A 21,239-nucleotide genomic window follows, 5' to 3' on the forward strand; every position below is an offset into this window, starting at 1 on the left:
GGATATAGCCAGGCTATTTCTGTTAGAAAGGGACCACGATTCCCCAGAAACAACAGTTGCTAAAATTTTTATTGGGCTATCAAATAATTTAGTTCTCAAAGTAAGCCACTCAACAATTGGGACATGGCTGAGTCCACATGAACTACGTTTACATCAGGTAGCTGCTTCTTCAGAGTGAGCTTGGGTGCTTTCAGGATGGGTGCTTGCCTCCGGGGCGGCCGGCGCTGGGGATGCTGTGTGCAGCTCAGCTGAAGAACACGCATTACGCTTGGCAGCTTTTACACGCAAAATTGTAGTAAGAGCTTCTCATAAGAGCGTACAAACTTCTCATAAGAGCGTACAAACAGCTTTTTTTCAAAGGCTTAAAATTTTCTGAGGAAGGACGTGTCACCAAGCCAATGGATGTGTCTGTACAAGAGGTAGATTTGGAAGAGCATGGGCTGATCGTTCGGTGCACTGTGCTTTGCTTCCCATGGGGCGAAGTGGACAAACTAGATTTCTTTCAAATTAATTTAAAATGGGAAAAATGCCCTCTAGGAGCACGCCTGTTACTCTCCAACTACTAATGTGTATTCAATCCATGGGACCAGACTACAGCTAGTCTAAATTACTGAGTTTTTATGGGTCCCTAATAATCACAAGGGATGTCAGTACTTCCTATAATTGAAGCTAAATAATTTAATGGAGAAATAAATGTCCATAATACAGTGTTTTAAGATTCTAATAAATACTTGTCATTGGATGGTAGATTAAATTAATACATTCAAGGCAAGGTGCTCTGTGTAAGGAGGAGGTATTTTCAGAAGGATATTGATGGATTTTGAACTTAACTAGAACTTCTTAAATGACATTGGAACGAGGGTTAAATTTTCTAGTGCATGACTATAGTACTTCAATAAGCAAATAATACAGAAAATAGCATTTTTGAAATGAGATGGTGCATCTTTATACATAATTTTCAAGGAAGTGCGAAAAAGCATAGATATATAGAAAATTATATAGAGAAAACACATATATGAAGAAATTAAAAAAGAAAGACTTAGCTATGTGAAGAATCAGTAAAGACTAAAATGTATGTCCTCTTTCTCTTTGGTCTTCAGCGCCTCGCTAAAGAAGCAGAGAAGTACCAAGCATCACATCAGTGGAGGGATGAGTTTGGGGTAAGTTTCAGTTTTTCTCCTTTTAACCTTCTCAGATTCTTCCTCTTTGAAACGTTAACTATATTCTTACAAACGTGTTGTTTATATATCCACCACAGAAGGACTCATTGACTATGAATGGGCATTTTATTTTATTCAGTAGACAGAGTCTCAGTCTGGGTGTCTAGAGAATAAAGTGACTTTTCACTTCAGAAGCTCATAGGGAGTTTTGCAGACCCAGGGATGTAGCTCTGAGGTGTACACAAGACATGTTTGTTTTGACATACAAGGAAAGATTACAGACAAGACATCTGAGTGGTGGTTACTATCAGTTAAAGGTGTGCTACTTCAAGCACTGAAATACAGAATCATAGAAAAGATTTTTACAAGTTGTTTTTTGCTTACATCATGGAAAAAAGCAGGAAAAAGCTTAATACAGAACGATTTGGTTATCTACATGACTGTCATGGGAGTCATAGACTATTTTTTTAGAATCCCTTTCCATACTTTAACAAATGCTTCTCTTCTCTTCAATATTCTAGTATTCCTGAAAGAGGCCCTAACCTGGTCAAACAGTGAACTATCTTCTTCAATCATTTCAGACTTTACTGAAAAACAAGTGAGATGATCGTAAAATGTACAACATCAATTCTTTATTACCGATCAAGCCAAATTAATATTGTGCTGCATGATTATAAGCCTGTTAATTTTAGGCTACTGTTCCCTGCTAAGTGTCAAAGTCATTTATTATGCCCTCATTACCTGTTCCTTCAGAAATAAAAGCAGGTGGTGCTTTTACGTGATGCTGCTACAAACCTAGACTGTGTTTGCACATCCACTAGAATCATAGTGGCACACAGTTAAATGCACAATGGTTTTGTATAATGTCCTTTCTGATCCAGTGTTCCTCAGACACTTGGAGATGTGAAAACAGACAAAAAAAACCTCCCTAAGGTCAGGCCAAATAATTCAGATAAGATTGACTGTCTTTTAGGAATGCAGAGAGGTTCTGGACACAGCCTGAATGCTTTTTAAGTGTGCTCTCTGCACAGGCACAGCTTCTAATACACAGTAGAACACAGAACGCGTATTCCATAGGGATGCAGTAGTGAGATGCTACAGCGACCTTTTCTGCTAATCTGTCTCTGTTTTGAATAGAAAACCGAACCTGCAGGTTTGATGGACTCAGTGCAGAACAGTGTGAATACAGTCAGATGCTCTTTCTAATCATTTTGTTTCTTACTGTTTCGTACACACTGGCATCACATCAACAACACCGTCTCAGCTTTTGGTTTTCTTTTTGCCCTTTACTTGCAGTAGAAGTCAGTCATACCAGAGAGGCTTCTAGTCGTATCAGAATTCGTTGCCAAGGAGAGATCTCAAAGTAATTTTGAAATATGATTTTATATTAATGTTGTGGCTCACGCAAAGAATGGTCAGAATAAAAGAAAAAAAATGCAGTTGGATTTATAATAAAGTAACTGTAAACCAAGCTTGTGCTTTATTGTTTTGAATTTGGATGAGAGCAGTGTGCACCATGTAATAACCTTGACATTAGGTTATGCAATTAAATTTCAAATAAATGTATTAAGCCTCTTATAATTTAATTTGTTCCATTTTTGCCAGAAGTAATCTTTCTTCTCTTCTGGCCTACTTTTTAGAAAATGCCTGCTCAAATTAGTTTGCACACAGATCTTTCTGATAAGCTTAATTTTCACTGGAAGATTCATTCTCCTAATGGCTGTGGTGGAAAATGGAAGATACACTGTAAAACTTTCTGTGGATGATAGTTCTTAAAGTACTTCTGATAGCATTATGAATGGTCTACATCATGCTGTATGAGGTTTATTTCTTGTCCAGGATTTGGTTCTGAGTGATGAAAGCCCTTCCAGCAGCAGCATTGCACATGAGTCACTGTAAAAGGAAACTCTTTGGGACAATCTATTTCTGCTTTATTAGCTATTAGTTGCTTATATTAGCTCATGATCATCAATGTCCTTGACAGTCAGACTGCAGCTGAATAATAGCCTATGGAGTTTTAAGGAGAAAATATCACAAACATTCCTTCTGGGAAAGTATATATGGGCTGACTTCAGTGGAACAATTCCAAAAGAGGAAGGGCAAAGAGGGCTGGCCATAATACCAAGGTCTATACAGAGCTACAAGGGATGTGTCAATCAAAAGACTGCCAGAGTGCCTATTCTAACAACTTGTTCAAAATTTGATTGTTTATTGCACAGTTAGCAGCAAAAGAAGTGTGGAAGCATTAAAGATTTTTAAAGATTTTATTTGCAGGTTAATGTCACAGGATAATAAAAATTCAGCATGCTCAGATATGGTCTTTGGAAATTAGCTAGTACAGGAAAAAAAATCTTTGAAGAACCAGATTTGGTCCCACAGCCTCATTTTTGTTATTTCAGCTAATAATTTCATGTAAAGACTGTCAGAACTGTCTAAAGGAGAAAATTTTCTTGCCTTTTAGGAAAAAAGTTGGGGCTAAACCATTGAGAGATACACAAATAAATCCACATCTACTAAAATCCCTTTTCCCTACTATTTGTAATTGAATGAGAGTAAAATTTCTTCCAATCTTTCTAGTACTATAGTGTATTAAATTCTAGCTACTTCAAGAAGACCAAGCAAAGAAAAACAAAAGTGAAAATTTAAGTTTTGGCTTTTTGATAAATCATAGAATCATAGAATGGTTTGGGTTGGAAGGGACCTTAAAGTTCATCTAGTTCCAACCCCCCTGCCATGGTCAGGGACACCTTCCACTAGACCAGGTTGCTCAAAGCCCCATCCAACCTGGCCTTGAACACTCCCAGGGATGGGGCATCCACTAATTCCCTGGGCAACCTGTGCCAGTGTCTCATCGCCCTCACAGTAAAGAATTTCTTCCTAATGCCTAATCTAAATCTCCCCTCTTTCAGTTTAAAACCATTACCCCTTGTCCTATCACTACATGCTCTTGTAAAGAGTCCCTCCCTACCTTTCCTGTAGGCCCCCTTTAAGTACTGGAAGGCCACTATAAGGTCTCCCCGGAGCCTTCTCTTCTCCAGGCTGAACAACCCCAACTCTCTCAGCCTGTCTTCATAAAGGAGGTTCTCCAGCCCCCTGATCATCTTTGTAGGCCCTCTTCTGGACCCGCTTGAGCAGGTCCATGTCTTTCTTATGTTGGGGACCCCAGAGCTGAACACAGTACTGCAGGTGGGGTCTCATGAGAGTGGAGTAGAGGGGGACAATCACGTCCCTCGACCTGCTGGCCACACTTGATGCAGCCCAGGATGCGACTGGCTTTCTGGGTTGCAAGCACACACTGCTGGCTCATATACAGTTTTTCATCCACCAATACCCCCAAGTCCTTCTCTGCAGGGCTGCTCTCAATCTACTGATCGCCCAGCCTGTATCTATATTTGGGATTGCCCCGATCTGTGTGCAGGACCTTGCACTTGGTCTTGTTGAACTTCATGAGGTTCGCATGGGCCCACCTCTCAAGCCTGTCCAGGTCCCTCTGGATGGCATCCCTTCCCTCTAGAGTATCAACAGCACCACTCAGCTTGGTGTAATCGGCAAACCTGCTGAGGGCGCACTCAATTCCACTGTCCATGTCACTGACAAAGATATTATACAGTGCTGGTGCCAATACTGACCCCTGAGGAACACCACTCATCACTGCTCTCCACCTGGACATAGAACCATTGACCACATCTCTTTGAGTGTGACCATCCAGCAAATTCCTTATCCACTGAGTGGTCCACTTGTCAAATCCACCTCTCTTCATTTTAGAGACAAGGATGTTGTGTGGGACAGTATCAAATGCTTTGCAAAGTCCAGGTAGATGATGTCAGTCACTCTTCCCTTCTCCACCGATGCTATAAACCCTTTGTGGAAGGCTACCAATTTTGCCAGGCACAATTTACCCTTAGTAAAGCCGTGTTGGTTGTCTTGAATCACCTCCCTGTCCTCCATGTGCCATAGCATAATTTCCAGGAGGAGCTGCTCCATGATCTTGCCAGGATCAATAGTTAAAGGAATCTCTACCAAAGTTTAAGAATTTTAAAATTTTATTTTGGTTTTATCTGAAATAATCTGTTCATGTTTGCCAAAGCCAAAAATAACCATGAACACAGAAATCTCAGGTTGGTATTAAATTGAATCTGGAAGGCGTGACCCAGCCACTCACTGAACAGCGAATATCTGGTGTTAGCTAAAGTGTTTTCATATTCCTATCCTGCTGTCACCTTGCACAGCTTTCTAAATGCACAGATTTACACTGCGGGCTATATATATTCTTTTTATTAATAAATGAACACTTGTCAGGTGTATATTGATTGTCTCAAGAGCAAAAATAAAAATCTAAACCGAGTTAAGAACATGTATCTTCTTACATATTTACCATTAGTTTTTAGCTAAGTGACAGAAATAAAGATCATAATGGATTTTGGTATTTTGCATTGATAATTAAATATCAAAATAATTTTAGCAATTAATTCATTAATATTGGATTGTAACGTGTTGTTTCCTGATTAAGCACGAAGTCAATTAAAATATCTGAACTGCGGTTTACATCTACAGCCCTAAAATAATACTTACCTGTTAGAAAACTGTTAAGTCTTTAGAGAGTATTTGTGAAGTTCACGAAGGCAAATCCAAAGTGCTTAGCTTCAGGCAAATAAATGCCATTCTCTGCTTCCTACTCCATTGGTATTGCCCAATTCCCTAGCTGCATGTACAGCTGGAGAAATAAAACCTACTTAAATGTTTTTAGATTAATGCAGTTACAAATCAGAGGTACAAACCAATATTTCTAAATGAAACAGCCTTGTCAGTTTGAATTTTCTTGTATGCTGCAGAGTGAAGGGTGGGGAGGGTTGACACTTGTGATGATCCAATTATTTTTCTGGCATAGAGATGCATGAAAAAAATTGTACGTGAATTGGAAGAAGGAGGGGAGAATTCTGTATTAAATAATTGCTGTTATTCCCCAAATGGATCTTCTACAATTACATTTGATACCACATTTGATTGCCTTGCAATGGTTGGTTAACTAAAGCAATTTTGTTTCCAGTTGGGTTGCAATATTAATTGTACTTACACATGTATAAACATAAGGGATATCTCATTTGTATTTTAATAAGGGGAGTCTTTATGGATGGCCTATTAGCATCCACTTATTTATATGAAGACTGAAACTCAGACTTTTAGGAATTCATTATCACATTAAAATGCCACATGAAAAATCCTTTCAATATGCCTTATCTTTTAACCAATAGTGTCATTTTATATTCTTCTGTGTAAATGATGATTTTCTGAGTCCTGGTATTTCTGAGATGGCATTTGCTGTGATAATAATGTGTAGGCTGGTGTTTATGTACCAACTGGGCTTAAAAGTAAAGATAAAAGGTCATGGAAATATTACTTTGGAATTATGATCTTTTTTTCTACTACAAATATTAGCATTACAAAACTGTATTGAAAAGTTGTCAGCAAAGAAATGGAAGATAAAAAGAATAACTGAGATAAAACAAGTCTAGGATCATAAGAGTTGATGCAAGAGGTGACTTGCAAGAGCAGAGCAGTAGTAGGCATCTCTCTGTGCTTGACATGCCTTGCAAATTGAAGATTTTCAGGAATTTATGGTGGATGTTACAACAACACTAAAACATTGCATCTTAAAAGCCTCAACTGGAAAACAAACCAAACAACAAACTTTCAGGTTTAATACTGCTTCATTCTAAAGAGGCGTTTTGGTAAACATACTTTGTCTTTTAAAAGAGGGAAAAACTCTGTGAAGAAAACAAACTAGAATACTTTTTCTTCCAGATCATCAGAGAGAGGACACAGCTCTCTTATGGTTTGTACCTCTGATAGTCCTCTTGGGTGCAAAGAGCCTCTGTGGGAAATGACACTATTGAGATTTGGCTCCAGACCTGGGGTACAGAGAACCAGTTCCCACAGGCAGAAAGTAGGTGTGGGATCGTTTCCCAGTAGTCATATATATTTTATAATTTTGTGGACGTTTTAACAACACTAAACACAGGCAAAGTGTCAAAACTCTGATCCAAAACCCAGTGAAATATATCTTCCATTGATTTTGATTCATTTTGGATAAAGCCTCATAATTCTAAAGCCTATGTGGTTTGGAAAAAAATATTCCAAATGATTGATTTAAATTGACAAGCAGATGGTCAAGGTTTTAGGGAGCATAATATTTTATTCTCTGACAGGCTGCATGCCACCTTCTCTTCTGTGACATACAGCTTTCATTTGTGTATAATTTAAATTAGATGTGCCCTGTCTGACTGAAAGGAATGAAGTCACCTTTTTTCTGTCAGTGATTGTTTGCGCTTTGATACCTTTCCAGTCAGGGGACGGAGTTCTGTATGTGCACTGGGAGTGGTAGGAAGGTGAGGTGCAGAGGAAATAAGAATGAATTGTATTTACTGAAATTGGGTGGTTTTAGTGGTTGTTCTGACATTTATTTGATGCTTATCAAATCACTTGTACCTTTTTGATTCATAGAAATGCACTGTGAGTATTGGGGGAGCAGGCATTTCTGCAAGTTTTTCAACAGCGCCTTCTCAAAATGAGACAGGAGATACAGCAGTTACAGCATTTGAAGCCCTCTCACCTTGCTTTCCTAGGATCTCTGTAATTAGTAAGAAGACATTAATCTTAATGTAGAAATTCACTGTGAACATGCCCATGCTGAAGCCTGTTTGGAGACACATGACATAGTCTTCACCCAGATGAGTGCAGAATTTGTCTGGCATTCCCTAATGGGAGCAGGATCCCACTGTCCACTTGTCCATCCCCAGCATCCTGCCCCTAATTCAGATTCCTATTTTCACAAAGTCTCAGCAATGCCTTCTGGTTTAACAAATTTCTAGGAGGCACTAGTTAGATATAAGAAATATATCTTAAAGGCAAAAATAAAATGCAGGTTATTACAAAACTTTTTAAGGGTAATGCCTCTTGCTAGCTTGCCTGGAGTTTTATAACTTCCTAGACTCTCTCAGATGGGTCTTTGATTTTAGAAATCATTGACTTCCTCTAAAATCTGGGTTGCCATAGGAGAGCTCTTCCATGCTTTCGTTCCATTATATATGCTCTAATGTGATCCTGTATAAGGATAACACCGATATAAGTGTTAGTGTGATTAATCATTTGAATACATTTATAATCACATTTGTAATCCTTGATTTATTTATTTTTTCACACTTCAGGAGTTTTAAACCATTTAGGAAGTTGGTAAGAAGATGGCAAACAGTAGCTTTACAATTGGAACCAAGATTATGTATAAGCAGGGATTTTAAGTGTGTAACTGTAGAGGAGCTAGCTTTTCTGCTATATCTTTTGGTCTCTAGATTTTGGTTATTTATCATCTCTTAAAATGCTTACATTGAGTACAGGAATGTAACTTTATAATATAAATCATTGCAAGGATCTCATCTGTGCAGTAAAGTGCTTCTCTTGTAGGGAACTTGCCAAAAAAGCTTTTAAAGTGAAGAAACACCTTCAGTCACTGTTGAATCTTTCAGGCATTCCATTTTTATGTGAAAAATCAAATATGTTAAAAGACATCTAATACTCTTTTTACTTATTGACCAGGCAACTCATTTAAAAAATGTACAGCTTCTGAAAAAGGGGTGGAGGGAAGGAGCTGGGAAAGAAAAAAAAAAGAAAAAAAAAAGAAAAAAAAGGTGTGATTTCTCATTATTAAGACACCATACATATGCATTATCGCCTTCGTTTTGAATGAGTCTTTAATGTGCTTTCTGAACAAACATCTTATTAAAAGCAAGATGTACTATTGCACTCAATTTATTAACACCCTGTAGATTCTTTAGTTTACAATAGAGAAGTATGATATGTTAAGAAGAGCTTTCTGCAGGCTGCTGTTGTGCATATTTTCTAAGAGTTCATTGAATTTGTAACACAGACGAAGCTAACTAGTTTTTTGATTTTACCCTTCACCTTCAAATTCAGTTGGTAGTGTCAGTCTGTGATAAGTAATTCTTAGCATTGCTTTACTACCTTTGGTGAATCAGTAAAATCAATTAGAAATGGACTTCAAGGATGCTGTTTATTTTGTCTGTAAGCTGCTTTACCAAATATTTATAGTTCCAAACTAACAGTAGCTTTCTCCTTGATTCATTCTTGCTAGGATAACTAGTGTCTAACTAGTTTCCTCTCTTTCGATCATCTCCTAGGAAACTCATTATTTCCCCCATTGCCCATGACATTCATGTTATCCTGACCCTTTTTTACACTGAATTTAGGAAATGCACCAATGTTTTGGAAAAAGGAGTATTAACTTACTTAACTCTGCTGGTTTTGAATTACTAGTAAGAGGAGAGAAGGTCTTATTTTTTAATTAAAAGAAAAAACCCTGATATAATTTAGTATGCACAAAGAGTTAAATCAATGGAATAAGACAGTAACATTCAAGTATAGCTTTTCATAATGGAGGTGGACTTCTAAAAGATTGAGAAATTCAGAAAATATTACAAAATTTTGATTCTTACTTCAGAGGAGAAATGCCATTCATAATAGCAAATCTTAGAGATTTTTTTTAAACAGCAGATTAGACCCAAAATATTTTTCAAATGTCTACTGTCAAAAGGGGCAAATACTGGGAATATATAGATAGGGGCTTAGGACTATGCATATTATTTCATATTAAAAATAAAACCTTTCTGAAATTCTGAGATGAGTGGGTTGGTTTTTGGGAGGTAGGGATATCTGTGTTTTTCTTCACTCCATTTCCTTCTGTTTTTTCAAATGATAAAACCACAGGAGTCATGCAGGCCTTGATAGCTTACCTTGTTCTTTTGCCACAGGATTCCTGTAGGATACTAGATGAAAATTCAGCTTGTCTTTGTCACAACTCATCATCTTTAGAAAGAGATAAAGGACCTAACATGGAAGTTGGAAGGTTTACACGTTTAAAAGTTTGTAGGTCTCAGGGATGGTATGAAATACCGTGCCAAAAAAAAAAGGGGGGGGGGGGGGGGAGAGACAAAGGCTAATGGCTTAAGAAAATATAAAATATGGCATTTTCAAACATTATGTACTTAAAGTATACTACCAAGAAGTGACATTCCAAGAACAGTGACTTGTGCAGTAGTTGAAAACAGAAAATTTTTGATGCCTGTCCTATTTTGCAGTTGAGATACAATAGAAATTTTAGTAGGATTTTCATTCTGCACAGACTTTAAAATGCTCTGGTAGGACTAGACAATCCTATTATTAGCATTTTGCTCAAGGGATTTAGGAATTCTTATCCTTCCATCCTGTGAGTATAGTGTAATTCTCATTAAAATTTAAACAAAAGGTGGAGTTGTGACTCTTTTATGACCTGAAAATGATGACATGTGATTCAAGTAGGGGCAGATACTTCTGTAGGCTTGCCACAAAGCAAGACAAGCATGTAACACAGAGCAGAGAGACTCTGAAAAATTAGCAATATGCTAACATTCTCCTACATCATGCAAAGAAACTTTAAAAAATTCTACCTGATTTGACCAGAAATGTAGGCAGTTAAGCATTTGCTTACTTTTCTCTAGTTCATTTTTGCTATCAGCTATGAGCAAATCAGAACTGTATAAATATGCAAACAACTCTAGGAGGGACATTAGGATTTAGCAAGTCTTGAGAGCTCTAGGCCAGCTCCATGACTGCCTGTAATTTATGTGTTTATGGAAAATGCTTTCATTCTATTTTCATTTTCCCTTTTGGTAGTTCTAAATTATACTGCACTGAAGTGTATTGTAACTGCCTTGAAAAAATGAAGAATAAATATAAATATGACTATGCTAATCCCGAACAGATCTTTGCTTTTAAAAATGGATGAATAATCCCTGATGAATAATTAATTCAGGTAGGATTCTCTTCTTCGTCCTTTGGGCATTACCACTTCTCAAGAGAGAAACTTCAGTTTTGCATTTCTTAAGAGTTACACAGGGGAGCAGTAAAACTAAGGAGCTTGGCTCTATTGATATTTTTCTGTGCTTGCATGACATTGTGGTGTTTTCTCCTGATAAAACTTTTTATGCTTTGGGTGTGATTTTTCTTCCACCTAAAAAATGCAAGACGACTTCCAGCAAAAGTTTTCTACCAGACTGAATGATCTCTATATAGGCAAGTTTAATTTAATCTGATTTGCTATGGGTATAGTAGTTTAAATGACTTCTAGACTTAAAGTATTCTAAAATATTTATTGAGGAAGTATGTAGTCTTGCCATAGCACTTGCCAACCTTTCAGATAAAACATTTTAGTTTTACTTTACTAGTATATGCAGGCATTTTCTGCTAGGGTTATATTATTGCAGCAAAGAGTGGGTTTTTTCTTTCGGTGAGGGATACCAGCAGAAAAAAACACAGACTGGATTAAGACTGAAGCCTTTTCAAAAATATTATCAATGTATTTGTTAATCCCAAGTGATGGTTGTTGCCATTTCTTCTACTGACAACTAACTTGGAAAGAGATAATTTTCCTTATTATAGGAATAAGGAAACATAGGAATATAGGCACAGGACAAAGGAGATGTAATTCCAAACACTTCCAGTCTCTCAGTCCCCCCCCCCCAATACAATTCTGCCTCAAAGCTTTCCTTCAGCTGGATACCATTCGTAAAGTTTGGTATTGGGGAAAACATAGTAAGCCCTGGCACAGCATGTGTATGACACTACAAAGCAACACTCTTAAGTACAGTCTTTGGGTAAGACAGTTATGAAACATATTTGTAAAGATTTGCTGATATTAACATTGCTTCATAAGGCTTTCAGCTAATTTAAATCACGTTTTGAGATTCTGCATTCAAGGTGGAGAGATGCTGTTTAAATGTATGAATGGTAAAAAGCAAAACTGGTGGATAATGCAGGAGATGAGGATCACAGATAGTTTTTGAGTAGAGCCTGGGACTATGCCTAAAGCCATAGCTCATTCAGCACCTTCTAACTCCTGCAAAGTGTAGGGTGGGGAGCAAAAGGCAGAGGGCCAGCAATGCCAGCCTGACTTCTGTGAAACGCTTTTGTAGGTGAAGTGGCCCTAGGGTAGCAGAAGCAATCTCGAATCTGTATGTTTTCCTGTGCTTAACCCATTCTTGTTAGTGCATATTTCATGCACAGAAGGGGATAGAGGCTTAATTCTGGCTCCCTGAGGCATTTCACTAAGAATTAAGTTCAAGATTGGAACTGGACTACATTTCTAAAGCTTACGTCTATAAATCTATACTGTTGAATAAAACAAATCTGTGGACCTGACTGTTGGACCAAGTGGCATAGATTGTCACTATTCAAAATAGTCTTGGTCTTCTGACTTCTCTTGGTGATATCTAGGGGGCTCTAAGTCATAATATGTGTGTGCATGTTTGCGTACTTTCCTGCTTAAAGTTTCTGAAATAATGTGAAGTGGTGCAGCTTAGAAAGTAATATTTTCAAGGCATGCAACTAGGGAATTTGCATGCTTCAGGTGCTATGTCAGTTACGTCAGGGCATGTAAGAGTGTTTGGTGGTATAGAACCTCTTGAGATAACACTGGAGGCATGTAGAAAGCGAGACTGGGTATAACCTCGTATAGGCTTGCCTGCGCTGTCAGCTGAGAATGGTTCCTGGTGCATGCTACGCCACAGAATGTGCCTGGACATTGTTTAGGTGTCTTGGGGGCAACTGTAACAAGCACAATATGGATGAGCAGCAGTCTGTATTCAGGATTGATCTGTGTTTTATTTTGAAGCGCAGATATCGTACTCTCTGTGGAGAATCAAGAATGCTTTATCCTAAAAAGTACTGTGGTTACAGATCAGTAAACAGGCTGCGTCAAGAATAAACACTGAGAGGAAATGTTGTTCAAGAGAAAACAAATTTTCTTTAGAGCAATAGATACATAACAGTTATGGATAAATTTAGCCTGAAAATTGGAAGAAGGAACATCGAAGGAAAAATCCATCAGTTTAATGAATTTCTTGGACATTCTACCAACAGCAGTAGGGCAAATATCCCACTATTTTTGTGAAAAGAACTATGATCTTATGAATTATGCTGTGCTTATGAATTATGAATACTGCTTTTATGAAAAAGAACTATGATGTGGACAGCAAGACTGGATTTCCTTTGCAGATTCATATCAGTAGGTTTTGTTGACACAAGAATAGTTCACTGAAGTGGTTATGTGTACTAGTAAGAGTAGAGCAGTGCAAATCCATACATCTAATTGAACTTGGGGTATGTTTGGCCGAAGTAGGATGCACTTAAATCAATTCATTCACCTCCTCATGTCATCTGTATATTGACAAGGAAATATTAAAATGAAATACAACTGAATATGTTAAAAACCTTTTATATGTGCATGAGAGCTCTGCAGTACTATATTTGCAAGAGTTTTAAATGCTTTAATATGAAACAGATCAAATTGGGTTTTTTATTGCTTCAAGATAACAAGAGTTAAAGCTTACACATTTCTAAGATATTAGATATGCTTGTTCCTATTTCTCAGTGTTCATAAACAAGTTTCAGATGATATTTTAAGAATCAGACAAGGTATAAGCTTAAACCAGTCCTACTTAAATAGGTGGGAGGTATGTATATGCATGTATCAATTGTATACATTTTCCTCTGTGTGTATACTTGTACATGTATTTATGTATGTATCTACAGGTATTTGTGCACAAAAAGATCATCCAATAGTGCGTGTGTATTTATGTCTATAAACAGGTGCACACTGTTAGGTGAGTCTCTGTTTTGCAGGTCTGCAAGGGACTAAAGCTGGTGGGTTCAGATACTTTGAGAACACAAGCAGATAAACTAGTATGTGGCCGTGCTTTTGAAATTTTACCTCTGTCATGTTTTAAAGACCAGAAATATTTGAGCAGAAATGAACACAGAAGCAGAGAAAACATAATAGGTAGTTTCGGTGAGTTCAGTGAAAACACAGCATCTTTGTGGAGCACAGCAGATAAGGAGTCCTGGCCCTTGGGCTCAGTTTGCACAATTGGCTGATGCTTACTCTGCACCAGTATGCATGGTTTGTGTATGTCTGTTATTTTCAATTCATTGTGTCAAATAGCATACAGACTACTGGTCTCATCAGAATAGTGGGTTTTAGCATAATGCTGACAAAGTGTCTTAGATCATGGCATAAGCGTTTAGAGGTATTTGCGGTACAAAACCTGCTGAAGTAGTTTTGGAGAACTTTCTCAGGCCAAGAGTAGCTGTTAGGATGGTTTCTGCTCGTAATGTTTTCCAGAGCCATGCGAGTTATCAGCCCATCACATTCAGTAAACTTCCTAAAGTAAAAACAAAACAAAACAATCTTTGACAAGGTGGATAGCAAAGTTTGTACCCTGAACTGTGTGAAAAGGAGAAGAGGGCAGGGAAGGGAGGGGAAAGAGGCCCAGGAAGTTTGGGCTGTTGCCAAAGAGGTCATTGATGGGAAAGATTTGGGAATGACTGCTTTGCTGCAATTGTCTCCTGCCTTTCTCCCCAGTTTTCACCTCTGTGTCTTTTCTGGATGTGAACATGGCGTCATCCTTGACAAGACACTTCACCCTTTTTTGCAGCATTCCTTCTTCTTTCCTCTTCAGCCCGTTTCCCATCATCCATTATCCCTTCTTAAACACTTGTAGTTCCTTCCTCTTTGGCTTTTTGAAATCTCAGTTCATGCTTCTGTAATACTGTGTAATGGTGCTGTTGAGAGCTGAGCTGAAGTAGTCCTCAAGCATCACAAGATAAATTTTGAGAAAAAATTATGCATTTCTTCAAATTCAAATCAATTTAATATATGTTTTCCAATGTACTTCATACTCTCTTCTTCATTATGTTCTTCCAGTGTTAAGCTCTTTTTCTCAGTAACCTTTTTGTTTAGGTATGCATGAGCCTTTCTGACTGCCTGTCTTTTTCATCAAATACCTGTCTTAATTTCACTTTTCACAATAGCTATTTCTCTTGTTTAAAATTTCTCACATTGGCTCTTTCCTCACATATTCTGTTATTTGTCCATCTGTCCACTCTGAATTTTAGAAAAGAGGTGAATTTCAAAGAAGTGCTGAACAGTACAAGAATTTTAAAGTGAATTATACAAAGCGTAAGGGCCCAAGCCTACATTGTGTTACCATAGATGTTGATGGGAGTGCTAAAGTGCTGTGAACTTCAATAATTCTCTGCCTAGAATAAGAGTTACATATATTAGATTTAAAATATTTTTGAAATTTTGTGCAATTCCTGAACTAGGACAGTGTGCAAATTCGGAACTAGCTGATTCCTTCTCTGAGTTGTTAAATCCCAGGACTGTTCTGACTTCTGCTCCTGGGCAGGATTAGGGAGAGTCCAAAGAAACAGGCAAAACTGGAACATTACATCAGAAGTGGTCACTGAGGATCCAGGCTTGCTGCTCATGCTGCTGGGAGCCTATGTGCAGGCTTGGGCTGAAACTGGTTTTAAGGAAGAGAGCATTTTTTCAAGGAGTGATTGCTGTTCTCTCCATCCTACTGACAGCCAGCAGCCAGCAGTCTGGCTTTCCCAGGTTTCGGTATAGTCAAAGCAGGCTTTGTCTACGTTTTACTGCCCTTGCAATATCTAATGTACTGTATAGCTGACAGCTTTGCCTGAGCTTAGTCTGGCTCTGAGGGTATGGGGGCATTTTTGGTAGAAATAACTACATTTAAATAAATAGAAAAAAAGAATAATCTGATATTATTACAACACAATTTTTAAAGTTTCGTATCCAGCGGTGAGTGGAAACAGACAATGTGGGTGGCCTTTCTTTTATAAGTATGGAAGTCAGTCTGGGGAAAAATGCTGGCACAGTTATTCCAAAGCCTCTTTTTCCACTTAAAAAAAACAAACAAAACAAACAACCAACCAAGCAACAAACAAACAAACAACCTACAGCTTCTGTTCTTCATCAAGAGTTGGAGTCAGGTTAAAGCTGCCATGGACTTAACTGGGTGATCTGAGTTTACGAAATAACATTGTCAGTTTTGTAAGTAAAATAAAATGGTAGAGAGCAAATGAAGTATCAAGGTGGTGATACTGGTTTACTTCAGTCTTTTAAGGCAGAAGATGGTTATTTTAAGTATTGTAAACATTTTTATTCTGGTTCATTTCCAAAATTCCCCTGTTACCTCATATTCATCTTCTGTTCTGTCAGACAATACGGTATGAGTGATGGCTGAACTTTGGGTGAAATGAGTAAGCAAAGATAACTACCGTCATTTACTTAAAATTTGGGTTGGGCTCAGAAAAGAACTTCGGAAAGTGGCTACAGCAGGGTTAGAAAAAGCTGGGAAGACGGGGAGACGGGCACGTGCAGTCAGTAGGTGGCTGAGGCAGCAGCGAGGGCCGGCTGCTCCCCTGCAGCCCAGCTGGAGCTGGAGCTGGCCCAGCGCAGGCCGTCCCCTCTGCGATGGCCGCCGTCCCGTGGGGCCGGCCGGGGCAGGCCGAGGTGGGTGCTGGCGACAGGGCCAGCCGTGGTTCCAGCCGTGCTGAGTGAAGAACCAAGGCTGAGACCAAGGGGTCCGCCGCAGGGCAGAGGTCGGCCGAGGATACGGGGCTGGAGACGGGCCCTCCCGGCCCGTCGCTGAGGCAGCGACCGAGGGACCCAGGCTGAGCTGAAACAGGGCCCGTGGCAGGTAGCGGAGGGCCCGGGGTGCCGCTCCGTGCCAGGCGGGCTCGGAAGGGCCTGCAGGGCCCTGGGAGACTCCTTGTCCGTAAGTGGTGGGTCCTAACTGCTCTTACCACTGCAGGGTGTGTATGGGATATAATGAGTTCTTATCCCTATTGTACTGAAAGAGAAAAGATTAAAAAAACCCAACCCAACCGGATTTCTCCAAAGGGAAATAAAAAGAAAAGACCACCGCCAGGTTTAAAAAGATACAAACCTTCTTTCTGGTTCTATGCACAATTCCAGATTAATTGCCAAACAAAAATATGAAATAAGCCATAATGTATTTTAGCGACATCAATTTCTAATCTTGCTTGTTTTCCTTCTGTAGAACCTTCTGTTGGAGCATCTTGCGTTTTGCTATTACTACTTTTACTATTTATTTCTCAATTTTTACTGGTAGAAATAAATTTACCTAAGTTATATGAAAACACGAGACAATTAAAGAAGAATCTGGTTTTGGTTTTGTTTGGTTTTTTCCCCCCTCCTACTTGTATCCTGGACTGTTCTGTTTTGTTTAGTACTGAACTATTGGAGCATCTTCCACAAAAGCATTGGAGGATGTAGCTAGCATCTAGTTTCCTTTATTTTTCTTTGCTCCCTGTTTTCAGAGAACATTTGTTTTGGTAGTTTTTACCTGTGTTTCATAGTACTCAGGAAAAAAAAAGCAAAACCAAGAAAGAACCCTGCTACTATCTCTAGAAAATGACAGGACTGGGTGGTGAAAAGAAGTCATATCCTTTCACTATTAAAAAAAAAGAATATGAAGTCTTTTTAAATTGCACATTTGCTGTCAAGATGTGCTGGTTTTGGTTGGGATAGAGTTAATTTTCTTCATAGTAGCTAGTATGGGGCTAGGTTTTGCATTTGTGCTGAAAACAGTGTTGATAACACAGGGATGATTTAGTTACTGCTGAGCAGGGCTTACCCAGAGCCAAGGGCTTTTCTGCTTCTCATACCACCAAAGCTGACCCAAGGGATATTCCAGACCATAAGACGTCGTGCTCAGCGTATAAAGCGGGGGGAAGAAGGAGGAAGGGGGGGGCGTTCGGAGTGATGGCGTTTGTCTTCCCAAGTCACCGTTAGGTGTGATGGAGCCCTGCTGTCCTGGAGATGGCTGAGCACCTGCCTGCCCATGGGAAGTGAGGAATGAATTCCTTGGTTTGCTTCGTTTGTGCGTGCAGCTTTTGCTTTCCCTATTAAACTGTCTTTATCTCGACCCACGAGTTTTCTCACTTTTACTCTTCTGATTCTCTCCCCCATCCCACCAGGGGGGAGTGAGCGAGCGGCCGAGTGGGGCTTAGTTGCCGGCTGGGGTTAAACCATGACACAAGAGATATATGAGATTCCCTGAAATAAAGCAGCTTGTGGTTGTGGCAGTGCAAATGCTTATCCAAGCACCTTACCCTACTGTCATAACTGAACCAGCTTATTCAGAAGTTTCTTTGCAGTTTGTGGCATAAGCATCAAATACATGGTGAGCGAAAACCCCTGTTGTGATCAGTGGAAGAAAACACAAATAACTTTTCATTTAGTATAGTTCTTAAGATAGAGAATGAGAAACATAATAGCAAGATGTTGATCCAGCTCTTAAATCTTACTGCTCTCCTGCATGAATTCCAGCATACCAGTGTAATATATCCAATAATTAAGAAGAAAAGTAATTATGTTTTAATTATTTTTGATATGGTCCTTTTGCTTGTAGTGATTAACTGGAAAAGTCTTCATCATTTTATGTTAAATAGTAAAATGAATGACATTTTCCAGCTGCTGGCTTGTCTCATGCTACTGAACTGCTTCCGAAATAAGGTGTACTCGTGGAGGTTTGCTTTATTTCAGTGACTGAGTGCAAGACGTGCAAAAAATGGATGTCAAAGCTGAATAATTAAATTATGATTCCTTCTGTTCTTTATTAATTAGGTGAGCATGGGATATTTCTCAAAGCCTGGTAACTGCTGTCCACAGTTGCTTTTGTTCTAAGACATCAGAGATCTAGCAAAATAATTTAAAGTAAAATCTTAACAAAGTGGGTAAGATTTATCTTTGTAAGAAGCCCATTAAAATAATTAACAGTCAATATGCCAGACACATTTTTTATGTGCATGAACCAAAGCCATCTGAAAAGAAGACATGGCCTGACATTTTTTTGAATTTTATTACCTTTTGGAAAGGTACTTTTCACATTTAGGAGGAAATTGAGAGATTTAGTTGTTTTTTTTTCTCATTTTCCTGCAAATTGTGTAAGATAAGTTACAGCAATTGCTTTTTTGTTTGTTATAACTCTGTGGTTTTTTGTGGACACAGTTTAAATGATTGAATAAACCAAATGAAGAATTGATACAGACAGGGAAAGAAATCAAATGCTTTTAAAAACTTTATTTGAGATCATTAACTTCTCAGGTCAGTGTCAGCTATGTAAGATGTGATCCAAAGTTTGGATGAGACTTTCATGATTTATATATGTCAATTCATTTTTCCTGTGTTACACAGTATTGTAATACTAAGGAAAAAATAGTGTGTGTTTAATTTCCCTGCAGAAATACACGTTATAATCTCTTTGTATTTTAGTTTTTACATATGGAAGAAAGAGGAAAGAAAGAGATGTTTAAAACCCTCTGCTGCTGCAGTTTAAGGAAAACTATGCCAAATGTAGGCATTTTTTCTATTCCAGTGAGCTTCTTAAAAGACATTAATGTTATCTGGGTATTTTTGCTTAGAGTAGTATATTCTTGTAAATATATCCTTGTAATATATTCCTTGCCATACACTGTTTCTTTGCAAAGGGAGAAATAGGGAAGAAAATTAAATAGAGGAGGAAATTTGTGTTTCTTGGAACTGTTTCAACCACTGGGTATATTCTCAAAGCATATGTATGTAAGTAAATATAAAAATTAGTCTTACATGTTTTCATCTTTCATTTCAAAGCATTTTTTAAAAAAGTAAGGTTAAGACATATGTTTTGTAGTAGTTCATATTCCGTGGAAAACAATTTTTATCAGAACTAAATCTCTTAAGTTTTCTGTGAAAATTTAAAGAGGAAGATGAAAGAAACATTGTTTTGATAATGTTGATTTGGTTTTGTTTGGTATAATTTCAGTAGGGAAAATATTTTTACATTTTGTTAACTTAGATACTATATGCAGATTGCTATATATTGTATTCAGTAACTTAATAAAATATCCTGAATGTATCAAACCACAAATTCAAACAAATTCATTTGTTTGGAGCCAATCACATACTGAAATAATGTGGTTGCTTTTTTTTTTTCTTAATTTCTTGCCAAAATGGACATATTCAGAAGCAAATTTTGTCTTTGTGTTTAAATTCCTTGCCTCATAGTCTTTAAGATCACATGATGGTTCCTGGACTTCTGAAAATTAATCCAAGTATCAATCGACTCATTATATTGTCAAGTTTAAGAATAATTACCAGCACTGATAATTCAAAATTCCTGCAGCATTTTGCAAATGCCTACGACTTAATTTTTTCCCTAGTATTATTTGTTGTTTTAATGTCATTAACTGTTGTGCAATTCCCAAGGAAGTAGGAGCTTAAATGATGGGTTTAAAACACAGTGTGCAGCCTTTGAATAAAAGTTGAAAAAAGGTATTCTAGCCTAAAAAAATATGCTTTTTGTATCTGACCTGTTGTATCAATGGATTTCTGTTAGCTATAGTGCAAGCTTCATGACATTGCTTGTGAGTAAGCTTGTTAGACTTATGTTGGATGTATTGAGTTTATTTTCACGGTACAAGTGTGGAATTGGAAGGGAGAATAACCTTGTTTATAGAATAATAGTGTCCATTTTACTGCCAGAAGCAAAAAAAAAAATCTCTTTAAGAATATGCTCTGCATTTTACATAGTTGATCATAATTACTTAAATAGAAAAGTTATAATTCAGTTACTTACGGCCATCAATTGTTTAATACATTACAAAGCCAGAGGGATTAGGATAGTATAAATTTACTTGTGTAATACTGGCAGTCATGGCTTGTGGAGTTCACTTTTGTGTAGTCTGCTCTTTATACATTTTATCTTACCTGGCTATCATCTCATCAAAATGCAAGCTGTAAGCAAATCAAGGTTTCTCCACTGAGAGTCCTTGTCTTCTGTCATGATCTATCATCGATAATTAGTTTTATCAGCTTCTGTTTGACTCCAAGTGTGGACTAAATGAATACGAATCTGCATGCAACAAGTGATAGAAATTTTGTTTTAAAAGTAGACACAAGCATTTATCCTCAGGTTCTAGGTTGTGGAGTTTGAGTTGATGAAGGTCCGGAGAGATATCCGAGGGACTGCTGACCTCAGTGCACAGCTGGGTTTGGATAAGCCTTGGAATATACCTGATGGCTTCAGTCACCATTATGGATCACTGAGAAGCTAGGCTCTTGAGTTTTTACTCCGCTGTAGTGTAATATGCCTAAAGTTTGAT

General features: G+C 38.0%; 1 protein-coding gene across 13 annotated transcripts in view; it reads left to right on the plus strand.

Moving 5' to 3' along the window:
- CACNA2D1 (calcium voltage-gated channel auxiliary subunit alpha2delta 1) overlaps positions 1-21,239 on the plus strand; it is a 426,426-nt gene that overhangs the window by 190,209 nt on the left and 214,978 nt on the right. For all 13 annotated transcript variants that reach the window (XM_069801699.1, XM_069801697.1, XM_069801705.1 and 10 more), the window contains exon 4: positions 1,101-1,160. In XM_069801699.1, coding sequence (XP_069657800.1) covers positions 1,101-1,160 — 60 coding nt within the window. The remainder of the gene's footprint in view (positions 1-1,100; positions 1,161-21,239) is intronic.

The sequence above is a fragment of the Haliaeetus albicilla genome, chromosome 14 (assembly GCF_947461875.1).
Source record: "Haliaeetus albicilla chromosome 14, bHalAlb1.1, whole genome shotgun sequence".
Lineage (NCBI taxonomy): Eukaryota > Metazoa > Chordata > Aves > Accipitriformes > Accipitridae > Haliaeetus > Haliaeetus albicilla.